The sequence below is a fragment of the Euprymna scolopes genome, chromosome 26, assembly GCF_053919585.1.
Source record: "Euprymna scolopes isolate OS-2025 chromosome 26, ASM5391958v1, whole genome shotgun sequence".
NCBI lineage: Eukaryota > Metazoa > Mollusca > Cephalopoda > Sepiida > Sepiolidae > Euprymna > Euprymna scolopes.
The window spans coordinates 52,715,654-52,738,535 of record NC_136507.1 but is presented as its reverse complement, the minus strand read 5'-3'; the positions used below and the strand labels follow the sequence as shown (position 1 = coordinate 52,738,535).

The following is a 22,882-nucleotide window of genomic DNA, read 5'->3' as shown; positions in this document are numbered from 1 at the left end:
ATTTACTTTTAGTTTTATAAATTTATGGAAAACATGGAAATCCCATGGTTTAATTTGTAGTAGTTAACAAAGATTAAAGATCAACATTTTAATTTTACTTTAAAAAAACAAAAAATACAAGATATAAGTGATAGCGATAGGATGAGGGGGAGTATGCACAACAGAGAGAGAGAGAGAGAGAGAGAGAGAAAAAAGAGTAGTGGGAGAGAGAGAGATCACCTTCACCAAGTTTAAATTTATAGAAAAGGTTGCAGTTAGTGTTATTAATGAATAAAAATTAAAATGATTTCCTCGTTTAAATTTTGGCACACAATTTAATGATATGGTTTCAAATGCTACCATTCATCCTTGATTCAAATACAATCAAAAATAGAGGAATGTAGATAAATATTATTTAACATATGTATGAACCAAGGTTGCTCAGTGTTAGTGGCCTTGTACCAGATTAGAACAGATGTGAAGTGAAAAACAAAACTATATGAAATCAACTTTTAAAACAGAACACAGACATATGAGTCACAGAGCACACTAGTGGGTATTAAATGGATTTTAAAGATAAAGATTAAAGAGGCTAAAAATCAAAACTCACTTTTCTTTTTGATGCAAGACAAATTATACATTAAAAACACATTTTTCATACTTCTGCTATAAGTCAAGCCAAGACCAATGAAGATGAATTTAAGGGCGCAATAAAAAAAATATATCAGTCTATTTTCCAGATACAGAGTTTGAGTACTTATTTCGCCCTAATCTACAGAAAACCAATATTTAATATAAATATTCTGCTTTGAAAAATTGATACGAAAAAAAAAAAAGGAAATGAAATTCACTGAACACTGAGGTTTCGTATTCACGAAAATAATTAGAATGCATAGTTTTTCATCGAAGAAATCATGAACTTTCCAATATCAGATTATTTACATGTTTCTGTTTTTGCCATCTAAGTTGTTGCTAGTTTCACAAAGTTTTAGTCATTGTATTCTTGAAATTTCATTTTCTGGTAGTTTAGAAATTTCGAACTGAACCCTATATTCGACTGGAATAGATGGATCTCCTCTAACATAACATAATTGCTCAATATCAATTCATGGAAATTCAGAGAAATCTACTTGAGTGGTAGAAATAAAAGTTTCAGTTTGAAATTTCTAAACTATAAGAAAAGGCAGCATAAAATTGCAAAAATATCAACCTCAAAGACAAGAAAGCACAGAAGTAATTTTAGAAAATGTGTCAACATTTAAATTAAAGTTAAAAAGTAAAAAAAAAAAAAAATATTTTTCTACTCTGAATATAGATCATTTTGATTGGCGTGCTTTAACTGGATGTTGTAAACCTTTGGTGAAATCATGTCAAAGTTGGCACTTTATGAAAATGAAATAATATTTAGTTTGACATGCATTTTACATGTTCGTATGTAAAACTTAATCATTTGCATAATTTCTTCTCTCATTATTTTATCTATACTAAGTATGCAGATTTCAATAAAACTAATCTGAGGCATTAAAAATTTATTTTGAATGTCATTTTAACAAAGATCATTCACTGGGAGAAAGAACACTGAAAACATGCACAGTTAAAAAGATATAAAGTGAACCGTTTTATTCCAACTATTAGTATGATCCATTTTAAAATTCAAGACAAATCACATCCAAGAATGCAAAATGGTAAATGTTGGCATCATCACATGGTCTATTCCAAGCAAATGAAGCTTATCATCAGAATATATATATAGATAACACACGTATCATCAGAATATATTCAAAATAACAAACACATATCATGCTGATAAATTTGATTTACTTGAAATGCACCAAGAGAAATAGGATATTTTTTTTGCTTTTGTTACAATCTGGGATAAATGTTGTAACAATCTTTTATGGAAATGATCAAATTTTCCATTTTTTTTTTTTTTCCATATGCGTCCAAGCATTTCTATAAGAAGTTCTGTCCATCAGTCATACCGTGCTTAAGCTGGAAATAGCATTTCCATTACTAAACATATAGACGAAATGGATCATTCTCTTCTACAGCTTTGAAATCTGGACAAGTAGAGTTACTGACCAATGGAAGCGCAAAGTATTTGAATATGAAACAGCATCCAGCATTATCTTTGTATCAATAACCAACCAAAGTCATTGGCTGAATCTATGACCACTTTTCTTTGTGCTGTTGCAGAGATGTCTTCAGTGGTTTGTCCATGCTGATCAATGCCAAACAGGAGAATCTATCAGACACATTATCTCCAAATGTTGTAAACACATTAGTGGCAACTGAAGACTCTAGCAACTATTATAAAAAAAAAACCTCAGTGAAATCTCAGAGCAGTAAATTGTTGGTCTTTGATGCAATAGTATCTAGCTTGCCATCTCAGTGGAGCTAACACAGGACAGATGTGTGGGCTACTAGGGTCAGAGATACTGTATGACTATTGAGAAAGTCAACTCAATCTGCCTAGTGTGAATGATGCCACAAAGTTCAATGAAGCTCAAAAATAGATTTATTCTTGTTTGATAATCGATTAATGACAATCGCAGCAGAAGAGAATTAGATGATCAGTTAAGCTGACCTGAGAACAATCTTGTTTTAACACAAACAACCATCAGGATAACAATTTAAATCCTGCTGCATTAAACTAAAGTATATTGATATGAAATGAGAAGATCAGAGACAAATACAATTTCTTTTCATTTAATAATGAAAAACAAAATTGAATTCATTGATTTATTTATATCTGAATTATATGCAATTATATGAAAAAAAGTTTTTATTTTAGAAAAATATGAAGACAAAGACATTAACATGCAGTGTAATCTGCATCATCTACCAGAGTGAGAGTGTGCCGTGCTTGTGGATTTAATAAAGGATTCCGTTCCAAATTCTGTGCAGATTCCCCAGAGTTTAACAAGATACACCTGAAGAAGGTCGGAGATTACAGTGACTGAAACATTGTGCAAATAACACTCAAGGTGAGAACAGTAGTCTGAACAATCCAAATATGAACAATTTATTCTCATCTCAAAACTTCAGAATTGTTTCAACATGTGAATACCAAATGACATGCAAGAGAAAAAAGATTGAGTTGGGCTTGAGCTGAGAAAATTGAAATGATAATGTGAATTATTAAAATCTAGCATCTCTAACACTTGGGTAATTTCTACGGTTTTAAATTACTACTTGATAGCAATAATTTTTTTTATAAAAAATTATTTTTGTGTCTTTTTTTTTTTTTTTAATAAATGAAAATTTGAAATAATAATGAAAAGTTATGAAATAACATTAAAAAACAGCTAAAAATATATAGATTGATTTTCATCAATTTTCAACTATAAATATTTTTTATAACTGAACTTGACAAATAAATGACACTAAAAAATGGTAAATGATCTCCTTACAGTCACTTTCTTAATCGTGGAGTGGACATAATAACTAAAATTAAATTAAGATGCCCTCAATTATTTTTTCTTATTTTGGCAACTCCATTACATGACCAACTAAACAGTTGAGACTGATAGCTTGAAACTCCCTGTCCTACAGTGTTCCCATCTCCTCCACCAAAGCCATATCAGAGTCAATATTCTTTTGAGGAATTTAAAACCTGTTGCTACACTTCATCTGACAAGCTGGTAACTTTTTTGCTGTTTGTCTTGAAGGGACAAAAGGAAAGCTGATGATATTCGCAATCAATTGGGATTTCCTAATAATTTTAATCATTTTTCTATGTTAACAATAAAGCCAGGAATGAGGGAATTTTTTTACATTTTTTTTTTTAAACTTTTGCAGTGAATTTAATAGAAAAATGTATAATGCAAGAACAGTAAACCAAGAAGCTAAAGTTGAGATAAAATTTTTTTCCTTAAAATGGAATATAATTTTCTTGCATATGAATGAAAGAGTAATTACTTTCCCTTAAACAAAGATGGCTATCTTGACTGAAGACACAAATAAGGATTGTACTCAGAAGAATTATATTAACATTAACACTAATTTGAATCATTCTTTTTTTCGGTGGGTAGGAATTTCTTTGTTCCTCTTAAATGTACAAAAATGAAGGTGAAAGAAATAGGAATGAAATTCAACAAATAAAAATCCAAAGTTGTGAAGGAATATTGATGGGGAGAACTAAATAAGACAAGCATTGAAAAAACAGTGAGGAAGAATATGCATGGAGATATGATGCGATCGATAAACAATTGAACCTTTAATTAAAGTCTCTCTTTGTCTCTGTGTGTGTGTGTGAGAGAGAGAGAGAGAGAGAGAGAGAGAGAGAGAGAGAGAGAGAGAGAGAGAGAGAGAGAAAGAAAAACCTCAACTGAACCATAATACTTGACTTTCCCCTCAAACAGTTAAATTACAGTAAGAATGACATTTTATTAGTCATTTCAAAGGTTTTAAAATCTCTTTAAAATTTTGAAAGGTTATGATGTAAATGACCACCTATAATATAAATCTCACCTGTCTGTTTAAATGTATGTATTTATGTCTGCTTAAAACTTTCGACAGAGGTGACGGATTTTCACGAGATCGGTATTGTTTTGAAGCTCAAACCTTCGGACAATAAATATCGAAAAATTAGCTAAAATGTTAATTCCTTCACCCTCAACTGGCCACTTTCTACTTTTTTTGCCAATATTTTCGAAAGTCATCCCCTCTTTTTGATTGACTTGCCTTAATTTAAACATTTGCTATTTCTGGTTTTGCCATGGACGCAATGGCAAAGACATCACTTTTTTTTTTTTTCCCCACATTCTTTTCCTCCTTCGCCATACGAATTTGAGCCTGCCTGCCTGCCTACTACCACTTTTTTCTTTTTTCTCAACAAACACCTCGCAACACCGGGCACCGAGACTAGTTTATTAAATAAAGGGAAGATGTTTGTACGTTCAGCTAAAACTTTACAAATACACAAAAAAAAAATCAAGAAAGTTGGTATTTTTTGTTACTCAGAATAACTTCGGAAAAATATCTAAAATTTAGAAAAAGGTTCATTCTTTGAGAATCAAATGGCGATTTAAATCGGTGAATGCCATCAGGAATTAAACATTATTTTTCAGGTTGTGTTAAGATATCACAGGAAATGAGTCAGCACTTTTTCAAATCAAAAGATGGACTATTGTCATTTCTCTACAAAGAAAGGGAAGAGGATAAGAGAAACTTAGTTTTAGTAGTGCTCTGGAGGTATCCTTAATTTTATTTGACATTTTCAGTAGAGTTCTGAAGGCCTAAGTTTTATTTTTCATTTATCCCATAAAAAAATAAAGTTTCTTTTCTAGAGGTAGGGTGAGAAACCTTAAACTATTTAACATCTTCTATTTATTTTTTATGACAACTGCTAATGCCATGTAGCCCTGCTTGTTAATAACATATTAAAAAAATATCCCATATGGACTTACTGTACTGAAACACTTATTTAAAAGAAACATTGAATCATTTTTGATATTAAAATAATTTGGAGTTAGAATTAAAGTTTAAAAGCAAAAGTCAAGCATTATGGATCATTTTTTGTGCACCAAAAACAAAGATAAACAAAAAGTTTCTCACGCGCATATGTTATAAAACAAAGGATTCATTCATGATTTACATTTTACATCCAAGAAACAATTTCTAAGGCGCTGAGCAAGATGATTGGATAATTGCCACCCGTTGTGTTAGGTAAAAGGGGAAAAAGACAAAGAAAATGGAGGTCAGTGTGGATGTTTATTATCAATCACATAGGACATAAAGAGTGCAATCTACTGACAGTAGGAGTCAGTTTTGGCCAAGGTGATACCTATGCAATGCCTTGCAAGCATGCAACTAGAATGGATTGTTGGGAAAGGGCATGATCATCATAATATCACTAATATAAATATTTTATTCATTGTTTGTAAAATAAAGGCAAACATCCATACGGAAGAAAATTTATTAAAATTATTTTATGAAATTCATTGTTTCTCTGAAATTATTTTCAGACTTTCGAATAAAATTTTTTGTAAAATCTCAAATTTGCCTCCTGACTGTATTATATTTTTTCTTAGCTTTTTAATCAATTAGTATAAAACAAATCGATCATTTCTGAAATAAAAAATCTAAAAATATACCTAATTTGCGATGAATAAATTGATTTCTGTGGATTGTTTTTTATGATAGGCATGGTGAACTTTGGTTCTTTATTTGTAGATTTGCCTTCATAATAAACAATAAATAAATTTTTATTATGATAAAGTTCTTAATAACTAGTTAAGTTAATTAAATAATAACTGGACATTAGTAACAAATATCACTTGAAAAATGTTTTAAATAAATGATAATTTATAGTAATTTATGTTTCCACATGTTATGAAGCCGAGTTGCATGGTTGTCAGGCATGTTATAGGTTCCCTTGGTTTTTGCATTGAGTAAGGGAGAGAGAAAGTTAAGAGGAGCAGATGGAAGAGAAATAGGGGGAAGGGATTAGAATTAGAGTAAGTGAAAAAAAAAAAGAAGCTTTATTTTATGTACATAGTTATTTCCCCTTTTATGCAGGACGTAGTGTTAAGATGAATCTGGACTATGGAAAAAGAGACAGAGAGAAAGAAATGCTAAATGACCTATAAAGGGGTCAAGGGTTCACGTGCCTGGGCTTTGTGTTGATGTTATTGCTGAGTTTCGTTTTTGGCTTTTCGTAAGTGTTGCCACTTGTTTCATTAAATCTCGGTTTTTTGCCTGAAGAAAAAAAAAAGTCAAAATTAGAACAAATTCAACAAAGGAATAATTAGTGTAGTTAATAAAATTAATTACTTTAATAATAAGTGTAAAAATTCATAGATTGTTTCTGCTGAGATCTCTCTAGATTTAAATTTGGCCTTCCAAGCTATAGGCTAGAGGATTCTTACCAAAATTTCGGATTATAAAGACTAAACACTAAACTCTACAAGAATCTTGATTGATAAAATAATGACAAACTTGATTCCATATGTACATAAAATACTCTTTAAAAGAATAAAACAGGAAAATAAAAAAGTAAAGTTATAAATATTTTTAAAAAGATTTTATTTATAATTAAGATAACCCTAGAGTAATTGCCTTTGTGTAGCAGCAATATTGGCCAATAAGAATCCAGCTCCCACACCCATTTAGAGACCAACCTACTTGTTTTCGATTGACCTGGAAAACAGTAGGAGAGGTGTCCGACACTTAGCAAAGGGTTAAGATTTTGTTTGGTTCTGTATTTTTCATTCTTTTTGGATGTTTGTAAATTTTCCCACTCCATCATCACTTTTGCATATTTACTTATAAATAAAATTTTATTACATCCACTGGGAGTAGGTCTAAAGCCATAGAGTGAATGTGGTATTTTGCTGAAAGAATCTAGCTAAGAGTAATTAAAAGTTTTGTTGTAAAAAAGAATGACATTTGACACCTCCCTCAAAATTAAACATGGTACAATGCCTAAGTTGAATAGAAATACTAATTATTTTTATTTGACTAAAGAAATTGGCCAATAAAAATAAACCTTAAATTAACTGAGTGTCAGGTGCTGGTTATGTAGTGTGCTTACAAGACTGCAGGATTGATCGTCTAGATAGAGGAATTTATGCTGGAAGAAGTTCTGTTTGAACACTGAACTCTAAGAATTATGACAAGAATCCTGTCTACCATCCGAGTCATGAAAATATTTTGTTTATGATTGTATTTGAAATTTGTAAGGGCAAAAAAATAAATTGCTATAAATTAGTTGTGTACAGCTCGCTCACTATTCTCGATTTTGTTTAAAAAGAAGTAAAATTTACGGATTACCCTTGCAGGGAATTTTCTCCTTAATTTTTTTCAAATCTTGATGATACCATATGGTTGCAACAACTGAATTCTACCAAAACTCTTGAAGAAAAAGCATGATGAAAATTACACAAGGACACTGAATGCTTCTTTAAATAAATCCTCAAAACATTTGTTGCATGGCTCCCATATGACAAACCAAAGAAATTCAAACAAGATGTACTTGAAGAGGCATGCCCACATCACTGCCTAACAATGCGGACAACTGTATCGGCAGTAAGGTCAAAACAACAATGAGAATCAAAAAAAAGATAAAAAGCTTTTGATTTGACTTACACTTAGTTCATCTATTTTTTTCATATGATCTTCTTGTAGACTGTTAATTTTGCTCCTGTAATTTCTTTCTTGATCATATTGAAAAGCTTTCAATTCTGTTATCTGTTACGAGAGGAAAAAAAACACATGTAGGTTTCAGCATTGATAAATGTTGTATAATTGAACGCCATTTTGGTTTATGCACTATTTACCTTATTTATGGCAATTAATGCTAATTTTAGTTCAAACAATTTCTAGGCAAATATTTATAGAATAATTTGTTTTATAGAGCAATATTTGGTACAAGTCCGAAGCTCAACTTAATAAAAAAAAAAAAAAAAAAAAAAAATACAGAAAAATCTTTGATGTACGTACAAGTCATGGAATGAAAATGTTATATTTCAAAAATCACATAAATTGATTTTATAAATTTTATATAGCAGATCATCTTTTTTATTTTTTATTGATTTTAATAATAAATTATAGCCATTACAAGGCTTATTTTGATCTAGGTAGTTTAAATTGAGTTGTCTTCTATTATTTATTAAATATGGCAGATCAAAACAATGTTCTCACTTCTTCATAAAACTTGATTTTCTTCATTAAGAAAAAAAAATACTTGATCAATCCACATAATTTTTAAAATGAGCTTTTGTTTCATACATTATAAAGATTTTTATTTTTTTAAATTATGTTGAACTTTGGACTTGTACCTAATATTTTGTAAACAAATCGATAGATTCTATTTAATTCATAGATGAAACTTTGATGAATACTATTACTCTCGTTCAGAATGAATTTGAGAGTAATGGCAACTAAGAGATGATTCAACATTCTCTAAAGCTTCCATCTTGTGTCTCATCGCCAGAGAGACTTTGAGATCATATCTAGGATTCAGGGGAGAAAGATAGAGTTGAAGTAGTTGAAACGTTTGCGATCTAAATGTAGATAGAAATAAAAAGCTAGAAAGGGTGAGAAAAGTTAGATCAGAGGGTGGATTTGGGGTAAACACCTTGCTTCAAGGGTATCCATAAATGTAGTGTTGTTGTGTATAATTATAGGTTTATCTGTTCTACATCTTTGAGTAGCTTTTATTTTTATCAAAAATTACCTTTCAACTTTTAATAATAATATAAAAAAAAAAAAACCTCAGAAAATTTTCCAGACTTTTTATTAACCATTTCAAATTAACATGATTTCAGCCAAACTGAGACTTGACAAGTCTGATATCTAGATTTAATGACGTTTTGAGTGACTAACACTTAAAATTGTAACTAAAATCTAACTTCAAATCTTATCACGTGATTGCATTAACCAATCAGATCCAGTTCACATTAATATGCAACAGCTACAAGATTAATTTGATGCATATAAGTTACAAATTTATAACAAAATTGTTTTTTCACAAGAAATTTATTTTTGGTTAGAAGACAAGAATGCAATGAACATTTTTAATGATTGAAATAAAATTTCAGATTTAAATATGACAAATGAAAGAAAGTGTGATTTCCAATGTAAGCATGACAGATGCAGGGGAGGGGGGCTCTTATAGAAATGCATATAGACACATCGGAATAATAGAATAATACCTGTACCAATTAAAGTAAAATGCAAATTGTATCATTCATTCAATTTTTTTTTTACCTTGAGTTCCTTCTCCTTCAATTGCATATCTTTAGACAACAGTTGTTTCTTGTTCGCCTCAATTTGATCGTGTAACTTCTGAATTGCAATCACATGATCGGAACTATTCGGATCCATCAGGGCAGCATCAGCAAAGCTCAGGTTCAAACTAATAAAACAAACAAATAGAACCAATTTCAAGATCGATTGATACAAAATAAAATCAAACTTCTAATTTTTCTATAAAAAACTTAATTTTGGGATGACAGCAGGAATTTTATTGCAAAAAATAAAAATAAATGAAATGAAAAATATTTTTGGTTCCTAAATTTTCTATTTTAAAATGTTTATTTGAAATATTAAAAAAAAAAAAAAAAAAAAAATCTAATCCAGATTCACAATTGAATTAAATACGGCATTTCCTGGGATATAAAAAACAAAACACGGGGTAAAATCATATGCTAGTATGTTTTTTGTAGCTATGATGTATATTCATGCTTCTTTTTGGTAAATAAAGCCTAATCAAATTATTTAAAATATTTCCTTTTTTTCTGGTAAAATTTTGTATAAAAGTCATTTTGGGTATCTAAAAAAGAATTTTATCAGATTACTAACAAACCGCCCATCATTGCCCAGTCGTAAAATACGCTTAAATATGATATTTTGATTAATGCAGATTTCGTATTTATTATTATATTGGACCCCATACATAGTAATGATTTAAAAAGTTAAAAAAAAAAAAAAAAGACTCATGCGCCACCACTGAGAATCAAAACCAAAATGTTTAGCTGATGATTTACTTTTTCCTTTGATATTGATGCCTGAGTTATGAAGACATGTTTGCTATGAGGTTAAAAATTAAAACATAAACCAATAGCTACAGGGTAACCCCCCCAAAAAAAACAAAAGCTCAATGGAGGCAATCTAGAACATATGCTGTAGAACGGAGAAAAAAAGACCAAAGACCCTAGTGTTTTGATGTGATGTTTTGAATATAATAAACTAGTTATGACCAAAGTTTCATTTCATTTGGACAAAACACTAAGAAACGGGGCCTAATTAAAGTTGGGCCGTTTTTTTTGGGGTCACACTGTATTACATTACGCACGCACATTTGTTGTTCAACCTTAAATTGGCAAATACAATTTTTTTTAATTTTCACACTTTTGCATTGATTTTCCCCAGCTAAAACACAAATATAAAGTTTTGCATGGATTCGAATACCCTATATATGAAATTTTATGTCTGTAGACCAAAAACTGACAGAGGAGTTTGATAGGTAAAATTTTTTAAATATATATACGTATACATAAATATATGTAGAAAGAGGTTTGTTTACTATAACCTTTTTATGCAAATATTACGCAAGTATAATTTATGTAGAATATCTGCATGAATATAATTACACGTAATATTAACTAAAAGATGGTTATCTCATAAGAAAACCGAACCCCCCCCCCCAAAAAAAAAAAAACTAATAGGGAATTAATTAAAATGAATGTTTAAAAGAATATGCAAATTAGCTAGATATTTTGCAGATGAATGCAATTCCACAACTTATATATAACAAAGTTGTATTTTCTTTTTAAATAAATAGAAAAAAAGGGTTTTTAATATGAATATCAATATACAAAAAAAAAACAAATTTATACAATTATAGATAAATTTTTTGTTAATTGTTACCCTATGATAATCTATAAATATAAAAGCGAAAATGCATGTTTGTATGTGTGTTCGCTTTTTTTGTATGTCTACAAAAGGCTTTTCTCAAAGAAGCGGTCGGTCGCTTCACAACTTTTTAAAACATTTTATATCACATATAAATCGTAATATCTCACAGTTAACAACGAAGCTCGCCTGTCTATTTAATTTGCTCAATTTCGAGAAGATAAATATTCAACATTTGTCGCTCGCCGCACGTGAGTTAGTCTTTTTCCTATAACATCTTGGGAAAATACTATCCCGCAGTTAAACTTGACCTCATTAACTCATTAAAACGGGCATCTGCCAAACCCAAGTAATTAAATAAATTCAAACGTGTTTCCGTTAGCATATCGCGGTGGAGCAAGCGTTAACGTTGCACTTTTTTTTTCACACTTTAATTTACAACTTTGCCTCAACGGTTCGGGTTCGATCCTCATACTTACTTTTTTTTTTTAACCCACCCCACCCCCGGAGTTTCCACACACACACCTCCAAACACCCGGACAACGCCGGGTACCCCTTGGTAGTCTATATATATAAAAGGCAAAATGTGTGTGACCATTTCGTGTATGTCTCGCAAAGGCTTTTCTCGCACACGCTCCGTCGTCTGTTTGTCCTGCTTTTTAGTATAAATAAAGTGAAACTAAATTCAAACCGTTCGTTCTCGGCATTGCGCCGGGAAACGTCCAGAAGCAATCAGCTTTGATCAATGTGGGGACAAACTCCTCTTATATCAGACAATTGCTAATCAATCTGGAAAATGGGGAGCTGGTTTCCTCCTCCCCAACAGATGTTGGAGAAAAAACCAAAGTTAACTGCGTGACTTCTATTTGACCTCAATAATTAGGTCAAATAGAAGCAGCAAGATGGAAAGATTACCTTTTGTTGGTTGAGAGGCCATTACTGATGCTTTTTTCCATCTTGGACTTCTTTGTTGGAGGAGGACTATGTTCAAGTAGCCTAAAACAAGACAGAAACAAGGAATTAAAAAAAGAAAACGCACACAATATCAAATGTAAGAGAAACAAATCATTTCAATATCATCTCGAGATTGATTTTGATATTAGCTATGGAACAAATGCAAACAATCTGGAAATAGAACTGTTTCTTTATCATTGTCTATAACAGTACAGGTAACCATTTTAGAGCTATGGTTGTCATAGAACATGACATCATAAGATGAGCTGCATTAATAAAAAAGTAGTCATTTCGATCTTGCCTGACAACCACACACAATATGCACAAATAGATAAGTTAATGAATCCTTGTAAAAAGTAATTATCAGTGAAACAGTAATGGAAAGCCTTTTTACTCCTTACCAAAAAGGTACAACGTTGTCTGAAAGCTTTGTTCTCATTTACTTTTCTTATCACGAGGACAGAATTAGACACAAGGTTTTTAATGTGGGGAAAATCCAGCTCTCACTTGCAATTGAAACAAAAATAAAAACTGCCTGTCTAAAAGAATTTTTCCTTTACTGATTGAAGAGAACTAGATTTAATGTAGTATTAGACAGATACATTTGCTCTTTACCAAAAAAGTACAAGGTTGTCTGAAAGCCTTGTAACTGCATACCAAAAAGTATGGGGTTGTCCGAAAATCTTCTTAGTCTATACCTAAAAAGTACAGGATTGTCTGAAAGTCTTGTTACTCATTACCAAAGAGTAAAGGGCTGCCTGAAAGCCTTACCAAAAATGTATGGGGTTCCCAGAAGTCTTGTTACTCCATACCATAAAAATACAAGGTTATCTGAAAGTCATGTTGTCTATACTAAAAAAAAAATCAAGGTCGCCTGAAAGTTTTGTTAACCCCCTAACCCAATAAAAGTACAGGGTTGTCTGAATGTCTTGTTACCCCATACCAAAAAAATACAGGGTTGTCGGAATGTCTTGTTATCCCATACCAAAAAAGTAGGATTTGAACATACAGCCTCTGGAATAGATATTCAGTACGGTATCGTCTGTGCTATAACAGCACAAGAGAAAAATTCCACTTAAAGAATTTTATTTGGCAATATCAAAAATATTACATCAATGAGAATCTTTTTTTTTTTTTTTAAATAAATTAAAACAAATTAAAGAAAACTTTTCGAGAGTAGAATTTTATGAGGAATAAAATAGTCATATTTACTCTTTAAAATTTCTACAAACAAAAACTTGCAACATGTCACATCTCTTACATCACTGTTGGATAAAAATTAAAAATAGAGTGGCTTAAATTTTAAAATAATACCACAATAAGTTTAAATTTCTGTAAATTCAAATATTTAAATGATAAAACATGCAACAAAACAATATTTACTTAAAAAGATTAATATTTATTCATATTACATGAGAAAAGATTTTGAATATCAAGGAAAAATAATTTACAAATTTGTAATTATTCAATTTTAATAAAAAAAATCAATAAAACATCAAATATTCAATGGGAACATTTCTAACTTCAAGATGAAAATTACAATCTATAAGTTTCAGAAACGACCTACCCTGCTCAATTCTTTTGTTATGGTTACATTTAAAAAAAAAATAAATCATAGTAAAAACATCACTTTTTTTCTTTGAGTTCTTTCTTTCCTTTTTATGACAATTTTAAATATCATATATGTTTTCTCTAAATAAATATAAAAGCTTGATGGATATATTTGAAGAAACAGAGACACGTATTGTACTACTTAACTAAAAAGTGAACCAAAGTTTGTGTAGAGTTCAACAAGTTCACTGCTTGTACATCCTCATTAAAAACAAGAATATCTTTGCTCTCTTAAATTTGACAGTTTTTGTTTATTTTTTTCTCAAAAACAAACAGTTTAATTTACTGTTTTTCTTTCTGCTATTATAAACAGTTTCAGAGTCTTAAGTTATTCTATTAAAAAATTTAGTCTTGTTTTCAACTGACGATGCAAAAAATATTTGATATTACTGAAAGGAGGTTATCAATGCAAATAAACTGGAAACTATTGATTTAATAGTTTTTATGTGACACCCCTATGCAATTATGTAGGCATATTTTAATTCCTTGTGGATAACAAATGTGAGTGCGTGGGATAGAACAGAGGCACACAGAATATTCACATTTTCATTCAACTTTTCACCAAATTTCTCCAGCCATGTTATTAATCACAGAATTTACACCTAAGAATTTTAATAAGATTTCTCTTCTAGGTTTAGAGGGCTACTGTACACCATCACTGAAACACTGACTGTTAACGATCTCGAACATGCACTCTTTCCTAACAAATTCAACCAATCAGATCATCTGGTATATAACCTGCAAATCGTACAATTAGCTGAACTTGTGTAAATTACACAATTTATTTACAATTCACCTGTAGTGAAACGGTCCTTTTTGTTCACTGTCAATTAATTTTTCTGTCTATACATTATGGAAAAGAGAGAAAACATTTTACATTTAATTATTGAAATTACGATGCAGTACCTGATTTACTTCACCCTCAATGAAACCACTAAGATCATCCTGGTGACGTGTGTTAAGTACTTATATCTGAATAAGAACATTATAGAGATAGCAACAAATAATAAAAGAAATGGTGGATACTCACGAACTGTTGAGAGATTTGTTTTTATGAGAATTATGATGTGATTCTTTAAAATCATCTTTTGGCGTACTCTTATGGGATTTGTGATGATGATGGTGATGGTGGTGATGGTGATGATGGTGGTCTTTTTGCGTGCCGTCCTTGTGACGATGGTGGTGGGAGTGCTGTTGTTCCTTATTCCCACTGCCACTGCTGCCTTCCTTATGACTGCCTACACTACCCTCGGCGGCACCACCATCAGGACTGCTGGTTTCATCGACTGGTTCGAATCGACTGCGTCGGGTCCGTTTTGAGGTGTGTGATTTAGTCTTGTCCTTATTCTGTTCAAATGACTTGGTGTGCTCTTTGGTCCTTTCGGATCCCTTTCCAGGTTCTCGGCTTTTCTCTTTCATCATCTTGTCGAATGATCGACTAGCATCCATGCTGCGGTCAAAGCTGCTTCGGTGGTCTTTAGCTTTGTCGTTGCTGCTGTGATCTTTGCTTTTTTCCGAAGTAGATCCAATCTCTTTAGCTTTATCAAATGCGCTGTTGTAATCTTTGTTCTTTTCAAAGATATTGGTAAAATCCTTACTGCTTTTCTCAAAGAGGCTGACATGATCCTTCGGTTTCTCTTTATTAGCCGGTTCCTGATTTGATTCTTTGTGTTTACTGAAGCCGGAAGCATTGTCCTTGTTTTTGTCTGTAGAGCCACCGATACTCTTACGAGAGGAACTGTTACTATTATTGCTGGTGTTATTGTTGCTGCTGTTGCTACTACTGCTGTTATTATTGTTGTTGTTATTGTTGGAACCGCTACTACCATCAAAATTACCCCAGCGTGAGTTCATGCTCTGTCTGGCCTCCTCCTGTCGATGTCGTGTCTTTGCCAGGACTCGCTTGTAGGCTTGAGTACACAGCCAGCAAAGCAATTTTCCATCGACCTGCAGTTGAAGAATAAAATTATTGAGAGTGAAGTTTATATACATTTTTTTATTCAACACAAGTTCCACCCTATCAGCACATGCATTTATTAAACTTTTATAGTTATAAATGGTCCAAACATTTTTATCTATCCTGTATATCACTAGTTTAATAATACCTGTGATACTATAGTTGATCCCAAGTGCTAGGAACTATGAAAGAATAGGAAACAGCATATGTAACAAAAGAAACAGAGAATAGGGTTTATCAGTAAATAATAAGATAGACAAAAGAAACTTGACATAGGATTGTCGGTCAGGATGTGGCTGTGACTAACATAAAAATAAAAACAATGGACCTGTAGAGATATTTAGATTTGGTTTACTGGCATCTTGGGGAGTAGCTATGAGTTAACGACAAGAAAAACCATTGAAGGATGGCAAAGTTCGACTTAATAATGGTGTCTTTTGACAACACAACAATCGATCGCCCGACGACAGAGTTGAGAGTTGAGTAGCCAGTTCGACTTGGACGCATTTGGAGATCGATTGTAGCTTGGAGCAGATGGGAAAAGGGACTAACCAACCAATTGACAAATGCTGTCTAGATAGGAGATATAGATGTAGACCTTAGCATGTATAAGGTCAATGCCAGCACACACACCCCGAGTCCAACCATTATATATGTAAAGTGTCAGAGTTTGTTTTCTTTGGTTTTTCCCATGTTATTTTATTTTTATACTTGTGAGCCCAATGCGCTCCCCTTGACAGCCAGCAGTGTGAGAAACGATGACAGTACGGCCATAAGATGAATGAAAAATCCATAGCACATAATGTTGGGGCAGTGAGCTGTTGCCATGTAGTGCCATATACCTACATACATTTATAGAAGGCTGAACATACCCGTAATCCGTTGGGTCACTACTACTATAAGGAATGGTGCACTTTCTCAAGTAACAGGATACTCCACCAGACTAGATGAATTCTTGTCCTGAAATCCAGTCAGACCAAGAGACCACAAGAAAGATATACTATAAAATATTTGAATAGTCAATTGGAGAGAGGAAATTTATGTTCTCAACTTCTTTACTAACTCAAAATGCCATAAAAAGGGTTAGATGTGTAAAATTCAATGATACATTAAATTTAAAAAATGGCGGTCTAGTGGATGAAAAACGTGAAATACTGTCTAGCATCTTAATCGATCACAATGAAAATATTAATAACGACGACGACAATTACAGTACTTCTGACGAAAATAGTAACCAGACACGTCGATACCCAATAAGGGAGCGAAAAAGGCCAGACTTCTTACAAATTGAAAAGATACAAGATTACGCCGTGGATTACTGTTATTCGTTGAACAACGCACCGGAAAGTTATAATGAGGCGATTAATTCAGAAAATCACCAAGAATGGGAACAAGCTATGGTATCCGAATTGAAATCTTTATCTGAAAATAACACATACAAAATAGTGGCAAAACCAACAGATAAAAATATTTCTTCATGCTGGGTTTTTCCCAAAAAAATCACAGCTTCTGGCAGTGAAATTTTTAAAGCAAGATTTGTGGCAAAAGGTTTCTCACAAATTCCTGGAGTGGAATATTGTGCAACATTTTCACCAACAACAAATTTAACGACAATTAGAATTTTATTACAACTTGCCACTCAATACAATTTAAAAATACATCAAATGGATGTAAAGAATGCTTATTTAAATGCTCCGATTGACTGCGAAATCTAAATTTACCCTCCAGAGGGATTTAAAATGAAAAATAAAAATTTGGTGTGGAAATTAAATCGTTATATGGACTAAAACAAAGTGCACACAATTGGAATTTAACACTCCATAATTATTTAATAGAACAGGAATTCAAACAATGTCCCATAGACGCGTGCATGTATACCAAAAATGTAGGTAATAAATTGTTGATTTTGGTTTTTTTGGGTTGACGATATATTATTCGCCTCAAACTGTGACAACACTTTAAAAGATGTTAAAACCCTTTTGTAAACTTCCTATTTGTCAAATAGTTCTTTTTGTATCTTTTTTTTTTGGGCAAACATTTGTTAAAACAAAACAAAAAAAATGTATATTTGTGAATTTTTGTGCATATGTTTACCTGTATTTGAAAAGTATTCTATTTGTATGCTTATATATATTTGAAAAGTGTTTATTTTTATATGTATCAAAAAAAAAAAAAAAAGGCTTCTTTTTGCACATATTATACCAATATATTAATAATTCTTTTTGACCAATGAGAATAAAGACAAATTCCCCCAAAACCAGAAGAAAAAAAAAAAAAAAAAAAAAAAAAAACAATTATTTTATTGGTTTATTTTTCTTTGTTCATTTATTTTTTATTTATTTATTTATTTTTCTTTCCTTTTCTCAAGTGAAACCAAAATTGAATCCGAAAGGATTTTTCCATTATATCAAAAAAGGGTGTGTGTAAAATGTTTTTGACTCCTAATGGGGGTATGAGACGAATGGATTCGCCAACCATTTGTATAACCAACGGCTGTGCTAAACAACCAATGAAAACGTCCCAAAATTATTATAAAAATTGTCGAATTTTGGATTCAATCAGTTCGCCGTTTACTACGTCACAGACCGCATTTAATTCTTGGCTGCCATCTTGGTTACTGATCTGAACTATGTCGCCATGTTTGTTCAACACAATGTCTCAAAACTTAACAGTGTTTGAGACACAAAGGAGAACTTAATGGAATATTTGAATATCTACGTATCTTATATAGAGATCAATTGTGAGATGAAGTGTTAACCCCAGGAAGGGAACCATTTGATTTCTGAGAAATTTGAAATAAAATGAAAGAAAACAAAATCCTTAAAAACTTGAACAATGCTTCCGTTATGAACAACCATTTTCTATACCCAACAATTACATAAGTACATGTGAACTAATGTACATGTAAATTATTTGCGCTTAATTTCCTGTTTCCTGTGAGTCGTAGTATTGTATCAAAAGTTAAAATTATGACAATTCTAGGAAGTAGAAATAATAGTAATTATAAGTAACAAGTATGATGAAAGTATGACAACATAAATGTTTCGAAAATTATTCGAGTAAAAAACAAGAAAACAGAGAGAGAGAAGGGAGAAGAGAGAAAGAAATCTTACCTTTTTACGACTATCATCACTCCTGTCAAAAGCACACCGCTGTTTGCATTGTTCACAAGTCTGTGGGGGACCCCATTTTTTTTCAGAGTTGGTACATCGTTGGCATTTGTTCCCAATAAAAGAAGCGATCACATTACAATACTCACACGCTGTAGGCTAAAGAAAAAAACAAAACAAAATGTCACATGGCGGAATATGAACAAGACAGGAAATAAGACCCCCCCTTCCCTTCCTCCCCACTATCTTGTGAAGATATGTTATAGCAAAGTGGACTCGTAATAGAATAAATCATGGCTTTCTTCATCTGCTGCAACATTACGACATTCACACGAGCTGCCTTGAGAATTTTATAACTTTGGCAGTGAAGAGATTTTTTTTTTCTTTCCCTTTTGTCAGGTTTAATGTTAATTTACTAAAAAAATTTAATTCAAAATCAAACATTTTTCCATTAACTGATGTCACAATGTATGCTAATAAAAAGATTGACAAAAGGCCCGAAGCAACCGAAAAGCGAGATGGGTGTTAACAAATGCTTATCAACTAATTTTAGCTGCACATTTCTTGTTGGAATTAAAAACACAGATAATTTTAGAAAGTTCTCAGCCGTAATTGTACTGAAACTTAACTGAAATATGAACTCAAGTGTTATCATTTATATATTACTAGCGGGGAGTACCCGGTGTTGCCCGGGTGTTTGTAGGTATGTGTGTGTTTTTGGGTAAATGAAAAGAAAAATCGTTGGTTGTTTAAAAAAACCAAAAAAAAACGAAGGCTGGATGCGCAGTTGGAAAATAGTAAAGTGTGAAAAAAAAAAAAAAAAATGTGCGACCTAGCAGGTGCCCATTTTTGACGAGTTAATGACATGAACTTTGAGTGTGGGACAGTGTTTTATTTACCGCGAGTCTGTTGGCTTCTTTTTTTTATACGACAAAACTTAATAATGCACATGCGGCGATTGTAAGCCATAGCTATTCAGCAGTTAACATTTTCTGTGGGACAGTTTTTAATGAGATTAATAACCAGGTTTGTTTGTTTTTACCTAATTTTGGGGAAAACCAGCTCCCTGCTTATTAGGGGGAGTGTCTCGTCTCGAAATGAAAGCAGCCATCTGATATGACGAAGTCGACATTGATCAAACATTACATCGCTTTCTAGAGACCAATGGCCGTGGGCCAGTGATTCGAATAGAGTTTCGCTTTTTTTTATACCGAAAAACGAAAGCAACATGTGCTGATCCGAAAATGTTGAATATTTAGCGTTTCAAAGTCGGGCAAATTAAATAGAGAGACGACTACCGTTGTTAAGTCGTAGATATTATCATTTAGATGTGATATAAAAAGTTTTAAAAATGAGCGATGGGCTCGAGACTCCGCCGGAAAAAAGCCTTTTGAAGACATACACAAAAATCGAACATACATACATACACACAATTTCGCTTTTATATATATAGATTTATGAGTTTTAAACAGTTATCTTCATCTTGGTTTTTATGTTCACAATGGTTCATCCATTGTATTTGCCTGTCGTTTTTATATTTTTTACAAATATTTTTTAACTGAATCCTTTATTCAATCTACTTTTAAATATCTTTTTATTAATTTTAAGAAGCAAATCTAACAGATAATAGATATTTAAAAGGCATGGGATGTGAAATAAAGAGTTTCCTTGAGAAAGAGACCAACAAAAATCACCTGAAGAATTCCGAAGAGTACAATGACTGAAACGCGAATAACATTGACGAGAACAACCTGAAACACGTAAATAATGTAAACACATTCGCCAGTGTCAGTCTGTGAGCAAATCCCATGTAGTTGTTATGTGAGGTTTGAATCATTTTATGTCATAAATTATAATTAGCTAAAACAATAGGCCGTCACCAAACCTGCTACAAGGAAAATTAAAATGTTTTGTATTGGAAATGACAAAACCTTCAGTTGATAAATAAAATTACTAGATCAGTAAGTGTCAAAGAAAAATGTATCATTTTTTTTTTTTCATTAGGTATACTCTCTTCCTCCTCACTAAGAGACTCCTCCTTTCTTTTCATTAATTTCTCTTACTCCTCATCTGTCACTGCTGTTACTTTAACCACAATCAAAGTTATATTGACCCACATACAAATTTGTAGCTTTCCATACAATATCGTAAGATACATTTAAAGTGATACAGCTTACATGCGTCTTTTCCAGACTTAACATGGTAGACAATGGTGAAATAGTATGAATTGTTGCTTCAGGTAAGTTATATATGAATATTCAACATAATTAACAAAGGTTCCTTAAAATATCCCTCCTCCTTATACAGCTATAAGAGGAGGAGAAAACTATTGTTATAGAGGTGAGACAGTTCTCCAAATTGGAAGGTTTCATGTTTTTATTTTTGGTCTTTTTTTTTTTTTTTTTTTTTTACATAGGCATCACCACATTATCAAGGCCCAGAGGCCACTCAAGGATAAGGGTTAAAGAGTGTACAGTAGAAATTGGACAATATAGTAATCATTAGTAATGAAAATTTGGTAAATTTGATAACTTATATGGAACGGCTCATCAAGAACTTATTTACTTTAGACTTGAACACAACCATATTGTAGTCAGCCGGAAAGCAGGAAAACGGAAGACAATTCCATAGGCGTGCAGTTCTAAGAAAGAAGCTTTGTTCATGGAATCTACGTTTAGGTTTAGGCACTGATAAAGAGTGGGGGGAATTATTGATAGTGTTTACAGCTAGACGAGTGTTTCTTGTGAAAGTTTGGCGAGGGGGGGGACCATAGATTGAAGCTCAGTCGAACACTTTCCATGAAAATAACGATACATCAGAGACAAACTCGCAACATCTCTTCTGTGAGATAGAGGTTGCAAGGAGGAGAAAAGGACATCTCCTACGAGGCTACGAAGTCTATTTTGAACTCTATCAAGGCAGGACAAGTCCTTTCTAGCAGCTCCTGCCCAGATGTGGCAACAGTATTCCATCCTTGGACGTACCTGGCTCTTATATAGATAGAGAATAGCATCAGCAGTGAGATATTTACCGGATCGATAGAAAGATCCCACCATTTTTCCAGCGGCCTTGGCAACAGATTTGATGTACGTGTTCCATTTAAGATCAGGAGTAATGGTCAAGCCCAGAAGCTTGTCAAAACTTGAGGCCTCCTGAAGACGAGAGCCATTCATTTCAATTGATGACAAATGTGGATTAGAATGTTGATGATGTAAAGAGAGAAGCTTGGTTTTAGATGCATTAAAAGTAACCAGCCACTCCTTTCCCCATTGTACTACGTGCTCAAGATCAGAGGAGAGAGAATTGGAGAGAACTTGGTCGTTTACTGTCTTAGATGTGCTACCATAAACATTGGAATGATGTGCTCATTTAAAGTTGGCTTAAACATTATCCTGTTATGCTTAAGTTAAAAATAGCATTTTTTCTTTGAAATAACAGCATTTCCTTTGTTAAATGTGTAAATTAAATGGCCCCATTCTTGTTTTTTTGTTTTAATTCCAATTTAAGAACTTGTTACTATCAGCTCATATTTCAGCATGATACAAAAATTAATTCATCCAGAACATATACAAAAATATTTGGAATATACTGATACTAATATGCATCTATTCACATATTTAATATAACACTATCTTCATAAATTCACTGGTTGATTGAAAGAAATAAGAATGAGTGCAAGAAAATAAAAATAATTGAATTAGTGGTCGAAAATACAAAAGTTGTTTTTATTTTAGTGTATAAAGACAAAAATTTAATAAAACTTAATTTTTTAAAATATTTTTTTACATAATTCTTTTCTGACACTATAAACTTAAAATTATTTTATCAAAAGAATGTTATTTACTAAAGTTTTTAATCATATAAATTTTTGCTTTTGAATTTTAAATTAAATGAATTTATTTGTTAAAGA

The 22,882-nt window shown here is 32.0% G+C and overlaps 1 protein-coding gene across 3 annotated transcripts in view; it reads right to left on the bottom strand.

Annotated features, from left to right (window-relative positions):
- Positions 1-22,882, bottom strand: part of LOC145248046 (uncharacterized) — a 62,463-nt gene that overhangs the window by 6,869 nt on the left and 32,712 nt on the right. For 2 of the 3 annotated variants that reach the window (XM_080109778.1, XM_080109779.1), the window contains exons 4-9: positions 18,976-19,131; positions 14,936-15,852; positions 12,256-12,336; positions 9,694-9,841; positions 8,071-8,172; positions 6,594-6,681 (exon numbers count right to left, since the gene is read on the bottom strand). In XM_080109778.1, coding sequence (XP_079965904.1) covers positions 6,594-6,681; positions 8,071-8,172; positions 9,694-9,841; positions 12,256-12,336; positions 14,936-15,852; positions 18,976-19,131 — 1,492 coding nt within the window. Of the gene's footprint in view, positions 1-6,566; positions 6,682-8,070; positions 8,173-9,693; positions 9,842-12,255; positions 12,337-14,935; positions 15,853-18,975; positions 19,132-22,882 lie in introns of all 3 variants that reach the window. The other variant, XM_080109780.1, reaches the window with a different exon arrangement.